This window comes from Cygnus atratus, chromosome 6 (assembly GCF_013377495.2).
Source record: "Cygnus atratus isolate AKBS03 ecotype Queensland, Australia chromosome 6, CAtr_DNAZoo_HiC_assembly, whole genome shotgun sequence".
In the NCBI taxonomy this organism is placed as follows: Eukaryota; Metazoa; Chordata; class Aves; order Anseriformes; family Anatidae; genus Cygnus; species Cygnus atratus.
The window spans coordinates 21,118,469-21,136,568 of NC_066367.1; the positions used below are offsets into that span (position 1 = coordinate 21,118,469).

Sequence of the window (18,100 nt, forward strand, 5' to 3'; positions counted from 1 at the left end):
TTTCTTCTTGTGCTTAGTACTTTTACTAACTTAGTAACTGAAATGTAGCTACGGGGTTCCTGGAGGCACTAAATATTTTTTTTGAAGGAGTAGTTATATTGTCCTCTGATATCTATACTTGTCAGATTAATTTAGGATGTCACTCTGCAAAATTCCATATAACTGATTTGTATTGCAGATATTTTAAATCAGGACTATCTTGTCATCAAAGGTAGTACAAGTATCACTTAAGCTTTCCAGTCGTACTGATCTGAAGTATTTAAGCAATTAAGGTGTAATTGCTTAAAGGTGTAACCTAAATAAAATCTTGAATGAATATTTATATTTTGCAGTCCTGTTGCAAGGCTTATGAATACATGGGATACATAATGGAAAAGGAACAAGCATATAAAGATGCAGCAATAAATTATGAGATGGCCTGGAGATACGGAAACCAAACAAATCCAACAATAGGCATGTTTATGTAATGTATACCTATCATTTCAGGCAATATAGTAAGAATGAAAACACTACCGTTACCTGAAAGACTGTATTTCTCTTTCTGTAGAAAGAATTACTGGTTTTCTTCACATAAAAACTCGAGCTATTACTGCAGCTATTTAATGGTCTACTTAAGTCTTTAGGAAAGCCCCTATGACAAGAGGTGGAAGTCTTATGATAACTAAGAAATGTCATCTCACTGATTTTTAGTATGAGGTTTGGTCTGAAACTCTTAGGAAACTCATAGTTGGCTATTATATGCTGTCTGTAAGTACAGTATTCATTTTGAATAATATATTTTTATAGTAATGCAATATGTACTAGCTGTAGTACTTTATACCTGTTCTATTATCTGAGGGTGGTAGATCATTGACTTGTTTATTACTATTTTTTTTACAGGTTTTATATATATATATATATATATATATATATATATATGAATTAAGATTTCAAAAACTATTTAAATGGCTTTAAATACTTATCTTAAAATTCAACATAAGCTGAAAACTTGAGATAGTACTCAACTTCTAGTTGGGATGGTTAATTGAAGTCTAAGCTAGACTGCTACACTTGTAGACTATTTCATATAGGAAGCCCTTCATAAAACTTAGATGTTTAAAAATCTCATTTTGTTTTTCTATCTTTAGGAAAATACCTTTTATCTGGAAAATATCAGCCTGATGTGTTGCTATGGGACTTAACTATTCCACTATGACTGGACTTTATCTGTGGTCTGCTGACAGTGGAACAGAATAGCATTTTAATTTCCCAGTTTGTTTTTGGTATCATGACTTTTTGCCCTTTAATAATGGAATTCTTTATTTTCTTAATAAAGAACATGGCAGGTCACACTGAGAAACCCTGTAGGGTACCACATTAATTGAAGGAAGACAGCCATTATGTGTACTCTGTAGAAAAAACATGCTCTCCAAAATGTCTCCTTTTGATTCCAACCGAGCTATTTATCAGTGTGTAAAGGAAATTCCTCTACTATTTAAAGTGACTTTCAGTAGAAATCTTGATATTTACAGGCTTACATGAGAGAATATTTGAAAACAAATATACGAGCTATAGAAACTTACGGTGATAAAAATAAGCTTTAATGTGATATTTTACTAATTTAATATGGAAACTGAAATTGTCACCTTCTTTCACCTTACGCTTACAGGCTACAAGCTGGCTTTCAATTACCTGAAAGGAAAGAGATATGTTGATGCAATCACTGTTTGTCATAAGGTAGAATTTTGCTTAATGCTCTCTCTGCTGTAGCTAACTTGTTTTACATAATGATCCTTTTTTGTTTACTCTAAGATTTCTAAAATAGCTTAATATCATCAGAAAAAGACACTTTAAGTATTCTCTACATAACCAATCTGCTTTATCCAGAACTCCCTGGCCATCAGGTAAATGAGAGGTGTAGTGGTTGGCTATCAAATGTGAAGGCATATTTAAGTGGCAGTGGCTTTTTTTTGTTCTGTGGTTGCTGCTTGTAAGTTCATACAGAATTGTAGCTGAAGGTAATAATAAAATGTTAATACTGGAAGACATTGTTAGAAAGTAAATTCCTTTGTGTGGTCCAAACATGCATACACTAGATGCAAAATAATAAAGGGCTGTGATTTTAGAGCCAGAGTGGACATTGGTATAAGTATTAGTATTAATAACAAAATTATATTTTGTGCTTGGAGGAGAAATGAAGAGAACTAGAAATGATAAATTAAATGGAGAGATAAGGGGGAGGAGGGAATTGGAAGGCAAGAAGATGGAGTGGATAGGGTATAGTAAGAAAGAGCCTGAGAGAGTGAAAACAAAATCAGTTTATCACTGCAGAGAAAGTATTCTTGCAACCTTGGAAATGTCTCTGGAGGCTGCTGTTCTTAATGCACGCATTCCAAACCACCTAGAGGCTTTAGCCCTTGACCCTTGCATTTTTCCCACTAAGGTCACAGGGTAGCATGAAAGGGAAGCAGCGTCTCTTTGGTAAAGTTGTTCTTGACCTCTGTGTGTGGTAGTGTGTAGCTACAGATATTTATGCGTTCTTACATGAAACTTCTCACCTTATTGACAGTTTTAGAATGTGTAAGCTCAGTGATGAGGGGGATAACTACCCCAGTATTCTTTCCTTTCAGACAACTGTTATGTTGTGGTTTTTTTTTTGTCTTTTGACAGGTGCTTGAAGCACATCCAAACTATCCGAAGATCAGAAAGGAAATACTTGACAAGGCCCGTGCATCATTAAGAACATGACTTTAAAAAAAAAAAAAAAAAAATCGAAGCTCATCAACTTGTTTGTTTAATCTGACTTTGGAAACTATTGCCATGACAGTGACCATATCAGCACAAATTTATTGTGAATATGGAATTCAATTTCTGTGAATATGGAATACAGTTACATTGCATTAGAAATCTGGCTTATTTCCAAGAAAAATCTGCAGCCCTGAAAGGAACTGTAGTTACTCAGCAGAGAATACTGCTTATGTGTATGGTATATGAAGTGTCATCTGAAAATAAAAAATAACAGAAGTAAGGGCCACAAACATCTCTATAAAATACTGCTGAAGTATATTTTGGATAACAAGTCCAACTTGGACACTAGTGATTTACTTCCTGGAGGTATATTACCCATCTACTTCTCAAAAGTGAATATGCACTCCACACTGTGGAGTACAAGTTATATATATACTATACTGCAAGTAATCTATACTGCTGTGTGTTTTAAAGAAAAGAGTAAACATAATAAGATAACACTTGTATGAATACAAGGGTGTACGGTAGTTTCTTTTCAGAGAAACGGTACATAGGAGATAGTGCAGTCTTATTCTTTTGAGTTCCAGCATTTAAAAAAGTTTTAAAGAATGTAATTCTGTATTCTTTTGTCCATTTGAAATAGCACTCAAAACAACAGCCTGTCCTAACCTAGTGCAGGATTTCTGTCTTTGCTTATTGTTGAGATGCTGGATCTTGGTTTAAGTAATCTGTTCATTCAAAATTTCTAAAGTATGCTTTTATTTTTACGTATACTGTAAATACACTTGAGTTTTTCAAGATTGAAGTAATTGTATACATTGTTCTAAAACTTTGATTTTTAATGAAATTGTAATATTTAAAAATAAGATTTTATATAAATGTTCGGTAAAGGCTTTTAAAGACTATGCAAGTCTTCTACACAGTATTTATTCTCTACTCATGCTGTCTGTTATCAACCTGTCTGTCAGATTTCCACGGAGAAAAATATTTGTCGTTTTTAACTTGGAGTGTTTAGCCTTTCAATATCATATGTGTAGACAGTACAGTCATATGTGCAGAAGTTAATGCTTGTTTCACTTTTTTCCAAAAAGCAGATTTATGTGGCTTTGTTTTGATTACATGGGATTGTGGTCTCTTGTGTATGTAACATAACTGTGGCCCTTCAGGGGATCAATAGCAAGTTGTGAATGCCATTTTGTTAGTCATGACTGACTCTTGTCAGTAATGCAGAATTTCTTCAAAAACATGCCAAACAAAAAACATCGGTGCACTGTGGTATGTGTTTTTCAAACGTACCTTGGTTATATGTATTTGACTAGAAAAATATTTTGGCATGAAGAAAAATCTTAAAACAATTACTAAAATATCTTAATTTTGTTTCCTGATTAAGTAACTTTAGCTTTCCATGTTGACATTATGTAAAACCACTTTTTCTGGGGGTGAGGTGGTGGTCTTTTTTTTTTTTTGACAACGCACTGTTAGGCTACACAAGGAACTGTTTAAAATCATATCTAATCTCACCTATCAGTAACTGGGTGCTGTATCTTGGATAACTTACAGCCTTGCTTCCTAAGTAGATTGACATGTATCACTTAAGCAGTGATGCTACCTACTGGAGGTTTCTAGGTTCTGCATTCAAGTAACTTCTGAGTTGTTGATCAGCTAAACTAAAATTAATGGAAACTTTCAGGTGCAGGTGTGTAACTTTTCTGCAAGCTTTGTGTGAAAGATGGAGTTAAGTGGCCTTTCCTTCACCAGGTAACCTTGAAACTTTATGCTATTGACTTACCCCTTCTGTACAATACAGCCACAACAAAGGAGGGGGAAAAAATAGGAGATTGAGGGGGGGGAATAGGACTGATGATTTGGGAATTGAATGAGGAACATGGAAAGAACTGGAAAATGCTGAGGTGGGAGGGTGAATTATAAGGAAGCTGGGCTGTGGGGATCAGTAGACAGTGAATCCTTAATCTGCTGGATTTTTTTCTCCACTGCTAGAATTACAAACGCCTATTTCAAGGCAGTTTCTAATAAAACAGCATTTCTTTATCCGCAGCCTTTTCTGTACTGGATCAGTGTTTCTGCTTGCTCTGTAGCATTGGAATAACACTTAGCTCAAGTTTAGAATAAAGTAGGTGCTTTTATGTCAAAACATGCAAGATGTGTTCAAAATTGGTGAAACTAAATTGCATCTACACCTCCTTTCTTTTATTGTGAGCATAAGTTGCACATTGCCTTTTCATAAGTTAGTTAACAGTAGGCCATGATGACAATGTATCTTCATTTTGGCTAGGATAGTGTTAATTTTCTTCCTAGTAGCTGGTATGGTGCTGTGTTTTGGATTTAAGGATGAAAATATTGGTAACACGCTGTTTTAGTTTTTGCAGAGCAGTGCTTACACAGAGCCAGGGACTCTCAGCTTCTCATGCTGCCCTGCCAGCAAGGGCCTGGGGGTGCACCAGGAGCTGAGAGGGGACACAGCAAGGACAGGTGACCCAGAATGTCAGAAGGGATGTCCCACACCATTGGTGTTGTGTGCTGAACAATAAAAGTGGGGGAGTTGGTCAGGGAGGGGCTGGGCATTGGTCAGTGGGTGGTGAGCAATTGCATTGTGCGTGACTTGTTTTATATATTCTATTATAATAATTATTTTCCCTTGCTTTTCTGTCCTATTAAATTGCCTTAATCTCAACCCCCAAGTTTCACCTTCTTCTCTTGATTATCTCCCCAGTCCCACAGAAGGGAGGGGTGGGGGGGAAGCAAGTGAATGGCCGAGTGGTGCTTAGCTGTATGCCGGGTTAAACCACAACAACGTGATACAGAAATTAGCTGATAGAAATTAATCTGAGACTTGAAGATTTTCCTTACTAATTTACGGTGGAGAATTTTATTGATAGAGCATGGAAGTAAAAGATTTGTGGAGTCTATTTGGCGTCTTGAACACATCTAGCCATTTAGCCATTAATGTTTTCTTATGGATGAAGTGTTTAAAATAAGAGTGCAATTGAGGCACATCTTTAGATTTCAATTAAAAAAGAAGCACTGGCTGCAAATTAATCCTTCAGAGAAAATCTGGCTTTAATATAATATTCCCAGAAGAAATAAATGGCCTTTCCATTACCCTTTTGGTTTATATAAGCCACTTTAAGATATTCTGACCTTACTAATTTTTTTTTTTTACTTTCAGTGCAGAAGAAGTGGCTTTGTTTCATTTCTTTGCTCCAGCTAATTAACAGTGTTAATTTCAGCATCTGCTTTTACAGTTCCTTATTTTAGGATGCGTGTCCTAGTAGATTTTTTTTAGTCCCTTTCTTAATAAATGGCTTTGAATGGAAGAGGCTCCTGGAGGATGGAGGGGAGTCAGTAATGCTGATTTCAAAGAGCTGCAGTCTTTAGTACGTCGTTGCTTAGCAACCCATCTTCCACTTCTGCCTTTGAATAAAAGAGGAGAGCAAAGCTGTGGTTTCTGTTGATTCATTCATTGAAACTGGGAACCTAAGCATCTTGTAGCTATAGCAACATAAGCCGTAGGTGTCGCTTCCTCTCCTTTCTTGACCCCTTTTCCCTGCAGGTACAGAATGCCTAGAGTATCTTCTAGAGGATCTGTAAACACTTTTTTTTGGTGATACTTTTATCTTAATTTCCTACTCTTTTTTCAGATTTGTACCAATACTAGAAAGATGATCTAAAAGTTAAGTAAAATAATTAATTTCATTAGTTAAAATAACTAAATTAGATTCTTACAGGGGAAAAAAACGAGTAATATTCAGATTCTCTTCCCTTTTTCAGACTAGGCTCAACTGTCTTGAGTCATGTCTGAAACATGGCTACAGCAATTTCTAGAAAGGCTCACAAATCAGGAAACTCTGGTTTAGCAACCTCAACCTTTATCTTATAAGTCATTAGATGAGTGAGTAGCTTTACAAACATCCCAGTTTAAACAGAGCTTATGTTATTGGGGAACTTGATGAAATTGTTCTGAAGGAATTGTCTTTGAAAGTGATCCAGGAGCCAGCATTCCAGTGTAGTCTCGATGCTGGCAGTGGAGTACTGGCTCTTAGGAAGCTGGTCGTAAAGAACTTGTGAGCTGCTGTGTTCTGTGTATGAAGATGAGCAGGAAAAGGAAAAATCACTAGCAAGTTCATCTGCTTCTTACTACACCACGTATTATAGTAAGATCACGGGTTTGTCCATTTACAGTCCTTGCAATGATGGTTCTGATCTCTGGCTTCATTTACTCTGTAGTTTTACCTCTTGCTTAATTTTCAGTGGAACTGACTTCTTGAAATATGAATCTGCTTTAAAATGCTTATTCGAAATATATGATTTTTTTTTCCTCTACTAGAATTTGTGGTTTGGTAATTATGTGAGATGGTACTCGCTAAAAGAGGAGCGGAGGGAATGATCTAGACCTTGTTCTGAAGTATCGTGCTTTAAAGGTATAAGTATTCCTATCACTGCAAGCTTTATTTTAGAAAATGACAGATCTTGAAGTCTTTCTAACACTAGAAATTTGCCTTAAGTGAATTTGAGGCTACAGGAAGTTGAACGCTGGCTGTGCATGCCTAAGGTGACACTGTATTTGCTGCACTTGATACTTAAACGTGCAAAGGTAGGAGGAGGGAGGGTTGCGTGCTAGCACTACCCCGACACATTAACTGTGAAGGAAATCTGTGGTGGATAAAATGTTCCTGGAAAGAAGAATTAGTCATAAAATACTAGCATCGCCCTGGGTGGCGGTGCTGCCCGTACAGCGCCTGCCAACTCATATGTTTGCAGAGCAAACGGAGCTACCTGCCTGCCCCTGGGCAAACTGCAAGGAGTCAGCTCCGAAATGCTGGCCTGAGCCTGCGAGCGTGCTGCTCCGTGATCGCTAACTGCGGCTACGGTAAGGGAAGTGGGGAATAAACTGTTCGGTCTCAAATAGATACTTATAGCGAAGTCTGTCGCTCCGGGAAGCCGGGCGATGTGCAGGAAGGCAGCGCCGTGTGAGACGTCCCTGCCCTGCCCGCAGCCCGCCGGGCCGCGCCGCGCCGCGCCGTTTCCCAGCAACGTCAGCGCCTGGTCAAGCGAGCCGGGGCCGCGGGGAGGCAGCGGCGCGGGGCGCAGCCTGCACCCTGCACCTGGCAGCACGCCTGCAAGCGCCCCTGCCCGCGCGCACCGTGGGGCCGCTCCCGCTTCCCGCCCGGCCGCGGCCTCGCGCACCTGGCCGCCAGGTGAGGGCGGGCGCCGCGCAGGCGCAGGGCCGGCCGCACGCGCGCACCTGGCGGCCGCCGAGCGGAAGCCGTTGCCGGCGCTGTTGCCGCCGTTGCCGCCGCCCGCCCGGCTTCAGCCCCCCTCAGGCCGCGGCCGGGCGCCGCGCTCCCCTCCGCCGTCCTGCCGCCGGAGCCAGGTGAGCGGGGGCAGCACGAGTTGGGGGGGGGGACGACGACTCCCTCCGCCCCCTCCGGTCCTGGTGTATCGGGGGGGTCCGGCCCCGCGTGTCCCCGCCGTGGGGAAGCGCGGAGGGGGCGAGGAGAGCGGACGGGCGCCGCCGCGGGGCGCACGGGGCTGGGGACGCCCGGCGCTGCCCGCGGGAGGTGCCCGCTGCCACGTCCCGCTCCCGCCCCGGCGGGGGGCTGCGGGGCTGCCCCGTCCCGCCGCAGCCAGCCCAGCCCCGCTGCCCGGCGGGAGGCGGCGGGGCCCGCAGATGGTGTGTTGCTTTTGGAGAGCTGGCAAGGGAAGCGAATCGTAACGCGAATAACCCAACTTTCGGTCGTCCTTAACTTTCTGTGAGTGCGCTCACATATCGAGGAGTCTTCGTTAAACGTTTGAATAGGTCAAATAAAAAACGTCTTGCTGGAAATATTAATCTTTTGTATTTATCCTAGTAATGTTTTACGTGTTAGTCTTCTGTCACAAAACTGCACCTTCTGTCTGATAAACGATAAGCAGTCGTGATCTGTTCAGCCTTGAGGAAAGCCGGTGCCCCGCTGCTGAGCCGAGAGGCAGAGGCGAAGCCGCAGCCCATGGGCACAGCCAACGTACAGCGTACGGTTCCTTTTTCCAGCCAGTTTGCCCTCTGGCTTGGTCAGCTTGGCATCTGCTACTGTCATCTCGAGGCCTCTCAATAACAAAGCAAAGTAAAAATTAAGTTAGTTACAGAGAGCCAGACTTACTATTTCTGTTGCGCTGCGGGGAGGAGTAGAGCAGCTTTCCTCCTCCTCGTAACTGCTGTTGCTATTTAACCTTGCCCTGGTTTTGGGTGGGGCAATACCGGCCACAGCCTGGATATCTTGACTGCTGTCAAAATAGAAACAGGATATAATTGCCCTTTTTGTGACACAGCCCCAGAATCTGTGGTCCTTGGTGTCCGACTGCATTGCTTTGAGACATTCCTTTGCATGAATGTGTTGCCTGGCCTATCTGTTCAGTGAGCTGATGCCTAGAGCAGGGCTTTCCCTTATTTTGGGGCCAAGGTAGAGAAGCATGTTTGTAATGTGAATCGCTGATCAGATGCCACCCAGCACTCACAAGTTTCTCCTCCTTATCTGCTCATTTCTGTGCTTATGTTCTACAAGGTTGGAAAGGGCTTCAAGTTTCCAGACTGTGAAGTGCTAGATTTCATGTAAAATGCAACTTTATTCACTTGCCCGACTGTTTTCTGTCTGACTTTCCGAAGGTTTGCTGATATCATGTGCTGTAGGTTATAGTTCTGCTTATAAACAGAGAAATCATGTCACAAAACTACTTACTAATGAAGTTGCATAGTCAAATCACTGTTTGTTTTAGTTTTGTTATGTAAATTTATTTATTTATTTAATTATTAAATTAGAGGAGGCTGAGGGGGGACCTCATTGCAGTCTACAACTTTCTCGCGAGAGGGAGTGGAGAGGCAGATGACCTATTCTATGTTATCACCAGTGACAGGACCCGTGGGAATGGTGTGAAGCTGAGGCAGGGGAAGTTTAGGCTGGACATCAGGAAGAGGTTCTTCACCGAGAGGGCGGTCGCACACTGGAACAGGCTCCCCAGTGAAGCAGTCACTGCACCAAGCCTGTCTGAATTTAAGAAGCGATTGGACTGTGCACCTAGTCACATGGTCTAAACTTTTGGGCAGACCTGTGCGGTGCCAGGAGTTGGACTTGATGATCCTTATGGGTCCCCTCCAACTTGGGATATTCTATGATTCTATTCTATGAAATTTATTCAGCAGTGACACACAGAGCCAGTCACGTGGGGACAGGAGGAAAGAGAAGACACCTTTGGAAGGTTATGACAAAGATCAGTTTAGCAGCAATTGACCTAGGAAACCTCATTAAATTAAAAAAAGGAAAAAAAAAGACAACTTGCTTTGCCTTACACTTATTCTTTAAACAACTTTAAATTCTAAAGCCAATTAGAGAGTAAAACTGTGACTTCAGGCCATGTACTTAATGCTCAGATGCTCTCTTCCATAATGATCACTGAGATGGATTGCCTCCAGTCTTTGCTAGAAAAATCTATGCCCTTAGACTTTCTAAAACTAAGAGTGGAGAATTGAATATGTTCAGTATTCCTCTTAGAGCTTCCTCTTTTCAGGCGCAGAACAAGATTTCCACAGTCTGAGCTTCAGAGAATGTATGCGAAGAAACAGTATCTGGGGTTTGCCAATCTCTAGTCCTTTAGGAGCACATGCTCTGTCTAGGAGAGTAACCAGCAGGAATATTTTAGTGGAACAGGCAAGCATCTTCTGCAAGTGCAGAGACAGAAACTGACCAAATGATTCTGTTTCTCCTTTTTAGGTGAAGCTTTAATCCTTAAGTTCTGTATGTTTCATTTTGTAAATTATTTGTATTTAAGGCAGATACAAATATTATCATGAGCAGTAGTATAGTTTGGTAAACTTCAGCAACTCTTTCCGTTTTCCCCAAGTTCTGAAGTGCTTTTGTTCTTGATTGTATGGGAAGCCTCAGTATTCCATATTCAGCTACGCCTGTGTGAAAAATTCACTTCAAATTTGACATTTCTTAGTCGTGAGATAGTAATGCGAGTGGATGTTCTTCTGGAATGTACTTCTGGGAAGTGGGCGCAGTTTTGTTTAGTGATTTTTATTTAATTATTTGGTAGGAAAATCTCAATTTACATGGTAGTGGAAGAAGAAAATATCACTTTACAAAATTATTTTTTCAGTAGCTAATAACTTAGTAGCACCTGTGTTGGTATTCGTGCACAAAAAGACAAAAAGCCTTGTCTAGAATCTTAGATTCAGCTACATTGGTGGTGACAATAGGACTTCTTACTAGTCCAGCAAATATAGCTGGGTATCTTTAACAGACTTTTGCTAATCTGGTGAGAATGGCTGATCATCAGGGTCAGGTCTTTTTTTCCTCAAGAATTTGATCCACATTTCCTCTTCCCACACCTGCTTTCTGATTGGGAAACATTAAGGTCTTGGTGAAGGGACTGCATACTTGGATATGAGAAAATAGAGATATGTTTTTAATGATGCTGTGATGTTGGAGTTAGGAATTAGCTTAAGGGTGAACCTAAGTTGTATAAAAAAAAGTGATTGAAATCATCCATAAGGCTTAAATAACTATTTTTTAAAAGTATATTTTAAGTTCCATAAACAACATTCTCAGGAAACAGAACCCTATTTAACATAAAAGAAAAGTACATTTTCAAGCAACTTTATTAAAAAAAAAACTAAGGTCAAATGTATTGTTGTTCAGTTTTATTCAGACCAAGCTAACTTCAGTCAGACTTGTCTACATGTTGGATACTGGAGTGAGGTTTTCTTGTATGCCAGGGTGTTTGCAGACAGTCTGACATCAGAGTTAGTGGGTGGCATAATGTAACATAGACTGTATTGAATTCATGCGCTACCCATGTGATGTGGTTTGAAGTAGTATGGCAGCTGCTTTTCAGCGCTTTCTAGAAGACTTACAGTGCATATAAGTTTTCTGGTTATTTTCTTTAAAAACAAAAGCAAACAAACAAAAACCCTTCCCTGAAATCAAACTTCTGGTGTTTAGGGCTAATTATTTCAAAGTGCTGCAAAAATGCAGGCTGCTATTAGTGGAAATAACTCTAATGAATAGCATATTAAATACTTTGCTGAACAGTCACCTCAGGGAATTTAATTGTGCCACATATTTCTTCAGCTTGTCCTGGAGGATGGAACAGTAGCTTGGTCTGTGCTTACCAATGTTGCTATGCCATAAAAATGTGTGAGGTGTTTGTGGGGAATAAAGATTGCATTTCTGACTACAAAATTTATCCTGGTTAAAAACCGTAGAAAAGACACAGCTTTCATGACAGAAATTGTTTGGATAATGTAGTCTGTGTTCTGGAAAATGATACTGTTTTGTATGATAAATAGCTTTTCTCTTAATATCAAGCACTACCCCTTTAAGATATTTTGTCAATAAAATTACGAGCAGAGTTTGTCCATATTGAAGAGTATGGGCATTTGTAGCAAAGGAGCCCCTGTTTGTCCATTTCACTGCTGCACCTACTATCCCAAGGCTATTACTTGACCCTTTCTTCCCAAAACAGCCTCTGAAGCACCACTTGCACTATTTCTGTGCACGGCATTCTGCCACGTATGCTACTGGCATGTATGAATCCACATTAAAAGGCTAAGTTGTGTTGCTCTACTTGCACAGCCCACTTACATGAATTGTCATTTCATTTCTGGGGGCAGACACATTTCACCTGTGTGCTATGGCAGTCATTATGCATGAGCAGGCAGTACAGATGTCTCCAATACAAGGAAATACATTGTCAAAGATAAAAATTAATATAGTTACACAGAAAACTAAATGATGAGTAAATTGCTATATATATATTCTTGTTTGCTTGTTAGCTGTACTTATTATAGTCTTTAATGACATGTCTAAAGACAGATGTATGCAAAACACAGTATAAGAAATACTCCTGATGAATTATAGATTTTGTTTATTTTGCTTTACAAATGTATGTTCACTATTTTGCTGTGTTGATCGTGAGTGTCCTAAGGATTTTCATATGCTCAAGTTTTAAAGGAAATAACTCCGAATAAAATTAACAGCAATTTGGTTTAAATTTTTGGTAAAATGTACCTATGCACTTCAAGTGTTTTCTGAAGGATAGGTTACTGTGCCACCATCAAAGCCAGCAGCAGATTTTATTCGTCTGAAGTATGTGCTTAAAATCTACATAAGAAATGTTTGGTATCATCTAGTCCATGATGTTTGGAAATGATGTTTGGCTGTGATGTTTGGAAACAAACAAGAACAAACTTATGCTCCCCTCCCTAGATGTTTGTATGATAGATTATGACTAAATGGCTGCATGTGAAATAAGGAAGTTGCCAGGTGTCTTATACATATATTTGAGGTACTTTATATTACGCATATGTATATATATATAAAAGTTTTCTTTTTCTATTTGAAGAAAATGTATGTATATTGCTTTTTGGAATCCTAAGCTTTAAGACTTACTGATATTGCATGTGCTTATGCCTGGTGCACTGAGAAACAATAATGTGATTTTTTTTAATATAGTGTTATGAAAACATTCATGGTTAACAGGTTGCAGAAGCTGCAGACTCACGCTGAGGCTGTGGTTATTTAGCAATAGTGTTTTTACAAGTTACAATCTCCTTGGCTGGTGCTGAACTGTACATATGCTTCGTGATTTGCATTATGTAGTGGGCTTATGTGGCAAGGTTTTGGTAGCTGCAGGGGTGGCCTCTGTGAGAAGAGATGAGGGGCTGCCCTGTGCTGGACCCAGCTGGCTCCAGCCGGCTCCAAAATGGGCCCACGGCTGGCCGAAGCTGAGCCAATCAGCACAGCAGGTGGTGCCTCTGTGATGGCATGTTTAGGAAAGGGTAAAAAAAAAATTAAAAAGCTATGCAGCAGCTGTGAGAGAGAGGAGTGAGAAAAATGCGAGAAAAACAGCTCTGCTGACCAAGGTCAGTGAAGAGGGAGGGGAGGAGGTGCTCCAGGCACCAGAACAGAGGCTCTCCTGCAGCCTGTGGAGAAGACCATGGCTTGAAAGACTATGCAGACATTGGTCACAGCCACCACGGGATCGTGAGGGGAAAGTCCTGTGTAATGAACTTAATTTCGTCATATGACAAGGTTGCCCACCTAGTTAACCAAGGGAAACCAGTTGGTGTAATCTTTTTGTATTTAAGCAAAGCTTTCAATGTTGTTTCTTACAGTATCTTTCTGGATGAAATGTCCAGCAAACAGCTAGATAAATATGGAACACGATGGGTGGACAACTGGCTGATGGGTCGGTCTCCGGGAGCTGTGGTAAATGGGGTTACATCAAGCTAGTGGCCAGTCACTAGTGGGGTTCCACAGGGTTACATTTTAGGGTCAGTTCTCTTTAATGTTTTCATAAATGACCTGGATGCAGGACTCAAACATATACTAAGTAACTTTGCAGATAACACTAAATTAGGAGGAACTGTTGACTCCCTGGAAGGCAGAGAGGCTTTACAAAGAGATTTTGACAAATTAGAGGGCTGGGCAATCAGCAGCCACATGAATTTCAACTATAGCAAGTGCCAGATTGTGCACCTGGGACAGGGTAACCCTGGCTGTACGTACAGACTGGGGGATGAGAGGCCTAAGAGCAACTCTGTGGAAAGGGATCTGGAGGTTCTGGTGAACGGCAAGCTGAATGGTCAGCAGCGTGCCCTGGCAGCCAGAAGGGCCACCTGTACCCTGGGGTGCATCAGGCACAGCACTGCTAGCTGGTTGAGGGAGGGGAACTATTAAATAGTGTCCGAAGGAGGGCAACAAAGATGGTGAAGGATCCAGAGGGGAAGACATATGAGAACTGGCTTGAAGTCACTCAGTTTGTTCGTCCCAGAGCAGAGCAGGCTGAGGGGAGGCCTCATGGCAGCCTCCAGCCCCATCACGAGGGGAGCGGAGGGGCAGGCGCTGAGCTCTGCTCTCTGGGGACAGCGACAGGACCCGAGGGAACGGCGTGGAGCTGGGACAGGGGAGGGTCAGGCCGGGTGTTAGGAAAAGGTTCTTCACCCAGAGGGTGGTCAGGCACTAGGACAGGCTGCCCAGGGCAGTGGTCACACTTAGGAACTGACTGTGATCCATATTATCCCTTAGCTGCTTGAGTGGAGAGGAGATAAAAGAGTCAGGAATGAAGAAGTGAAGTAGAGCTTGGGAAGAAGCAGGTTGGGGGGCGGGGAAGGTGTTTTTAGTTTTGTCTTTGTTTCTGACTGTCCTAGTCTATTTTTAGACTAGGCAATAAATTTTATGGCAATAAATTAATCTTCCCTGAATCTGTTTTACCTGTGACAGTAATTGTCAAGTGATCTTTCTGTCCTTATCTTAACCCACAAGCTTTTCCATCTTATTTTCATCCCCCTGTCCTGCTGAGGAGAGGGAGTGAGAGAGCAGCTGGATGGGCATCCGGCAGGTTGGTAAGTTGGTTACAATCCTTCCCCAAGAAAGAAAGAAAGAAAAAGTTTTTATTCTTATATTTACTGTATACGGGCATCAGTATAGCACAAGGTTATCAGTACTAAAGAAATTGGGAAAATAATGTTTGAGACGGAAGTGCACTGGATTTAATTTTTTGGGGGGTGAGGGAGAAATTTGTGAGCCTTGTGAAGGGTTTTTTTGGTATGTTTTAGTATCTATCTAGGGATGCTATAATAGGATTAGAAATTGTTCCGCTCCTCTGTGTTTTTAGAGCAATAGTTCTATGGTAAAACTACTGTTGTTTGAGAGTATGGGTTTGTTTCAAAAGCTGACATAAGCTTTGAAATAAACTGTAATATGAACAACTTTGGATGCCTAACCCTGCAAATTCTTGAGGGAAACTGAGTGATGTCTTTTTCTGTTTTCTACAAGTTATATCTCTTCCTGAGAATATATTATTCTAATTAAAAATGCTGAATATAGTTCTGTTTTAAATGATGAAATAGAAAAGTTATTATTTATTTATTTATTTATTTTATTTATTTATTTTCGAGGTTCTGTGGTCAGTAGTTAACAAGCGTTAATTAACTGTGACTTTTGCCTGGTTGCTGCTTAGTTCACATTGAACTTAACCAAAAATAAATCTGTGCTTTGAATTCAGGCTGGTTGCTATTTTTAATCTTTCTTTTAAACTGCCGGTTTTGCAGAGAGAATTAAAATCACTTGGATGCTGGTAGCCCTGAAATGTTTTTCATAGTTTTTCATCTTTGAAAGCCAATGAGTAATTGCCTGTCTGTAAAAAATAATTTAGTTCCTGAAAAAGGAGAACTCTTTGACATATTCTCTTGATGAGTTGCATCAGAATATGCCAGAAAGTGCACTACAAGTGAATGAAAAAATATATAGATTGACTGCTTGGTACTCAGCCAAAATTAACCTACTACCAATTACCTGTATTAAGTCTGCATTTAACACGTATACTGATAACAAAATGAATCTTAATTATTTTTTTTTTCCACTTGGCAGTCTGGTTACTTAAGTCTGATCTTGAAATAGAAATGTTTTTCAAAATATTGGAAATTTCAAAACTGTAGAAATAAATGGTTTGAGAAGTCCTTTCTGTCTTTATTGTTCACTTTTCACATGGATATTTCTGCATAGAACTTGAACTCACCATATTGATTGCATGTTTTCCATCTATCCCATCATTGACCTAGAATTCCATCCTTAAAATTCCTTAATTTTCAAAATTTGGAATAAATTTAATGTGAAGTAGTGATTTATTCCTACTGGAATGCCTGCTTTCTGGTCCTTCTGTTTGAAGTATGTTTAAAAAAATGGGGAAAGCGCATCTTGGGTATTTTAAAGATAGGTAAAGCCTATCTTTAAGCGATGGACATATGGTGTTTGACAGTTGGGAGTTGTGAATTAATTCCTGCCCATTGCTTTGTTGTAGTTTCACATTGTTGTATATACTAGATGTCTAACTTGATACTTTTTATTTTAATTTACAGGTATTATATTTTCAAGAAATGGTGTGACCTATTCAGTATTAAAGAACATCATTCACAGGAAAACGTTTGTTTTGTGACAAACTTTTTAAACTAGAATGGCTTTGAAAAAAATGCCTAAACTATTCAAGAAATTATTTTTTCACTGGAAACTTTGGAAATTTAGCATTATTGTGTTTTTCTTTCTGGTATTTTTATTTTTATTACAAAGAGAAGTGGGCATTCAAGATTTTAGAGATGAAGGAGGGATTGAACCAATTGTCAGAAAGAAAAGTCATGTATTAGGTCTTGTGCTAAATGCTATGAACAATATCAATGGTGCAAAGCCAAAAATGCAGATAAAAGCACCTGTTCGGCAAACTAAAGTTCCTGGAGAGAAACACTGTTTGCCAGGACACTATACTGCAACGGAACTAAAACCCTTTCTAGATCGACCTCTTCAAGATCCTAATGCTCCTGGAGCTTCTGGTAAAGCATTCAAAACCATCAACTTAAATTCAGAAGAGCAGAAAGAAAAAGACCGTGGAGAAGAAAAACACTGTTTTAATGCATTTGCAAGCGATAGGATTTCGTTACACAGAGATCTTGGACCAGACACTCGACCTCCTGAGTATGTGGAAATGTGTATGTCCCAACAGTTGAAAAACTTGTCAGAAATAGAAATGTGAAGACCGTAAAGTGATTTGATTTCAGCATTAGATTATCGTTTAGGAGAGGAAAAGTCTCTTGGTGATACATGATGATTTGCTGTACATAATGTTCCACAGTGCAAAAGCCAAGACAGTTTAGAAAGGCTCACTTATTTCATGGTTTGGAATTCCTAGTAACCATATTTAAATAAGCTTTTCTACTTCTGCCTTTAAGCTACATTTTCTCAGTGACTTTGTGGAAACCTGCTAAGTTTTACTTAGAAGAAAACTAAAACTGTGGCTTAAACTTTTTTTTTTTTCTATTTTAAACACCATTCCCCACCCCCACCCTTTTTTATTAAGAAAACCACCAGCATAATTTAATAAAAAGTAGTAGTAGTAAACTGGTGAACCAGGCAATGGAACATCTCTGCAATCTGTAAGAAGGAGAAACTTTATTAATGAAGACTTTAGGACTTGGTGGGTAGAATGGGTTTTAGTTTTGAGCGATCTCTGTTCATGTTCTCAGCTGTTTGTGTCAGAAGTGACTAACCTTACTGAGTTGCTGCTGGTAGTATGCCTAGCACTCTACATGTGGTACAGCTCGCAGTAACCTTTACTGGAATGTAACTGGTGAGATTTGGCCTGTATGTGTTGTGAGGGCTTTGGCAATGGCTGTGATAATTGCCTTGAGAAGTATTCCAGTCTCTAGAGTTGACAGGCAATAAACGGTGAGTGTGCAACCAACTTAGAAATACAGGAGTGTTGTCATGTCTTCTTGTCTTACAATTGGATTTGGAGTTCTATTCAGAATACATGCATTTTGAAAAAA

General features: G+C 40.1%; 2 protein-coding genes and 1 long non-coding RNA gene across 18 annotated transcripts in view; 2 read left to right on the forward strand and 1 right to left on the reverse strand.

Annotated features, from left to right (window-relative positions):
• Nucleotides 1–3,728, forward strand: part of TTC21B (tetratricopeptide repeat domain 21B) — a 35,787-nt gene extending 32,059 nt beyond the window's left edge. For 8 of the 9 annotated variants that reach the window (XM_035566434.2, XM_035566466.2, XM_050711532.1 and 5 more), the window contains 3 exons: nucleotides 333–453; nucleotides 1,649–1,716; nucleotides 2,650–3,728. In XM_035566434.2, coding sequence (XP_035422327.1) covers nucleotides 333–453; nucleotides 1,649–1,716; nucleotides 2,650–2,727 — 267 coding nt within the window. In that variant the 3' untranslated portion in view covers nucleotides 2,728–3,728. Of the gene's footprint in view, nucleotides 1–332; nucleotides 464–1,648; nucleotides 1,717–2,649 lie in introns of all 9 variants that reach the window. The other variant, XM_035566442.2, reaches the window with a different exon arrangement.
• Nucleotides 1–10,034, reverse strand: part of LOC118258035 (uncharacterized) — a 24,689-nt gene extending 14,655 nt beyond the window's left edge. For all 5 annotated transcript variants that reach the window (XR_004781778.2, XR_007708465.1, XR_007708466.1 and 2 more), the window contains exon 1: nucleotides 8,886–10,034. This is a non-coding gene — a long non-coding RNA (uncharacterized LOC118258035). The remainder of the gene's footprint in view (nucleotides 1–8,885) is intronic.
• The window catches only part of GALNT3 (polypeptide N-acetylgalactosaminyltransferase 3), a 22,554-nt gene continuing 10,932 nt past the window's right edge, over nucleotides 6,479–18,100 (forward strand). Inside the window, exons 1-3 of one of the 4 annotated variants that reach the window (XM_035566523.2) lie at nucleotides 6,479–6,899; nucleotides 7,073–7,166; nucleotides 16,643–17,249. In XM_035566523.2, the coding sequence (XP_035422416.1) occupies nucleotides 16,738–17,249 (512 nt within the window). In that variant the 5' untranslated portion in view covers nucleotides 6,479–6,899; nucleotides 7,073–7,166; nucleotides 16,643–16,737. Of the gene's footprint in view, nucleotides 6,900–7,072; nucleotides 7,167–7,229; nucleotides 7,616–8,007; nucleotides 8,120–16,642; nucleotides 17,250–18,100 lie in introns of those variants that run through there. The other 3 variants (XM_035566516.2, XM_035566530.2, XM_035566532.2) reach the window with 3 other exon arrangements.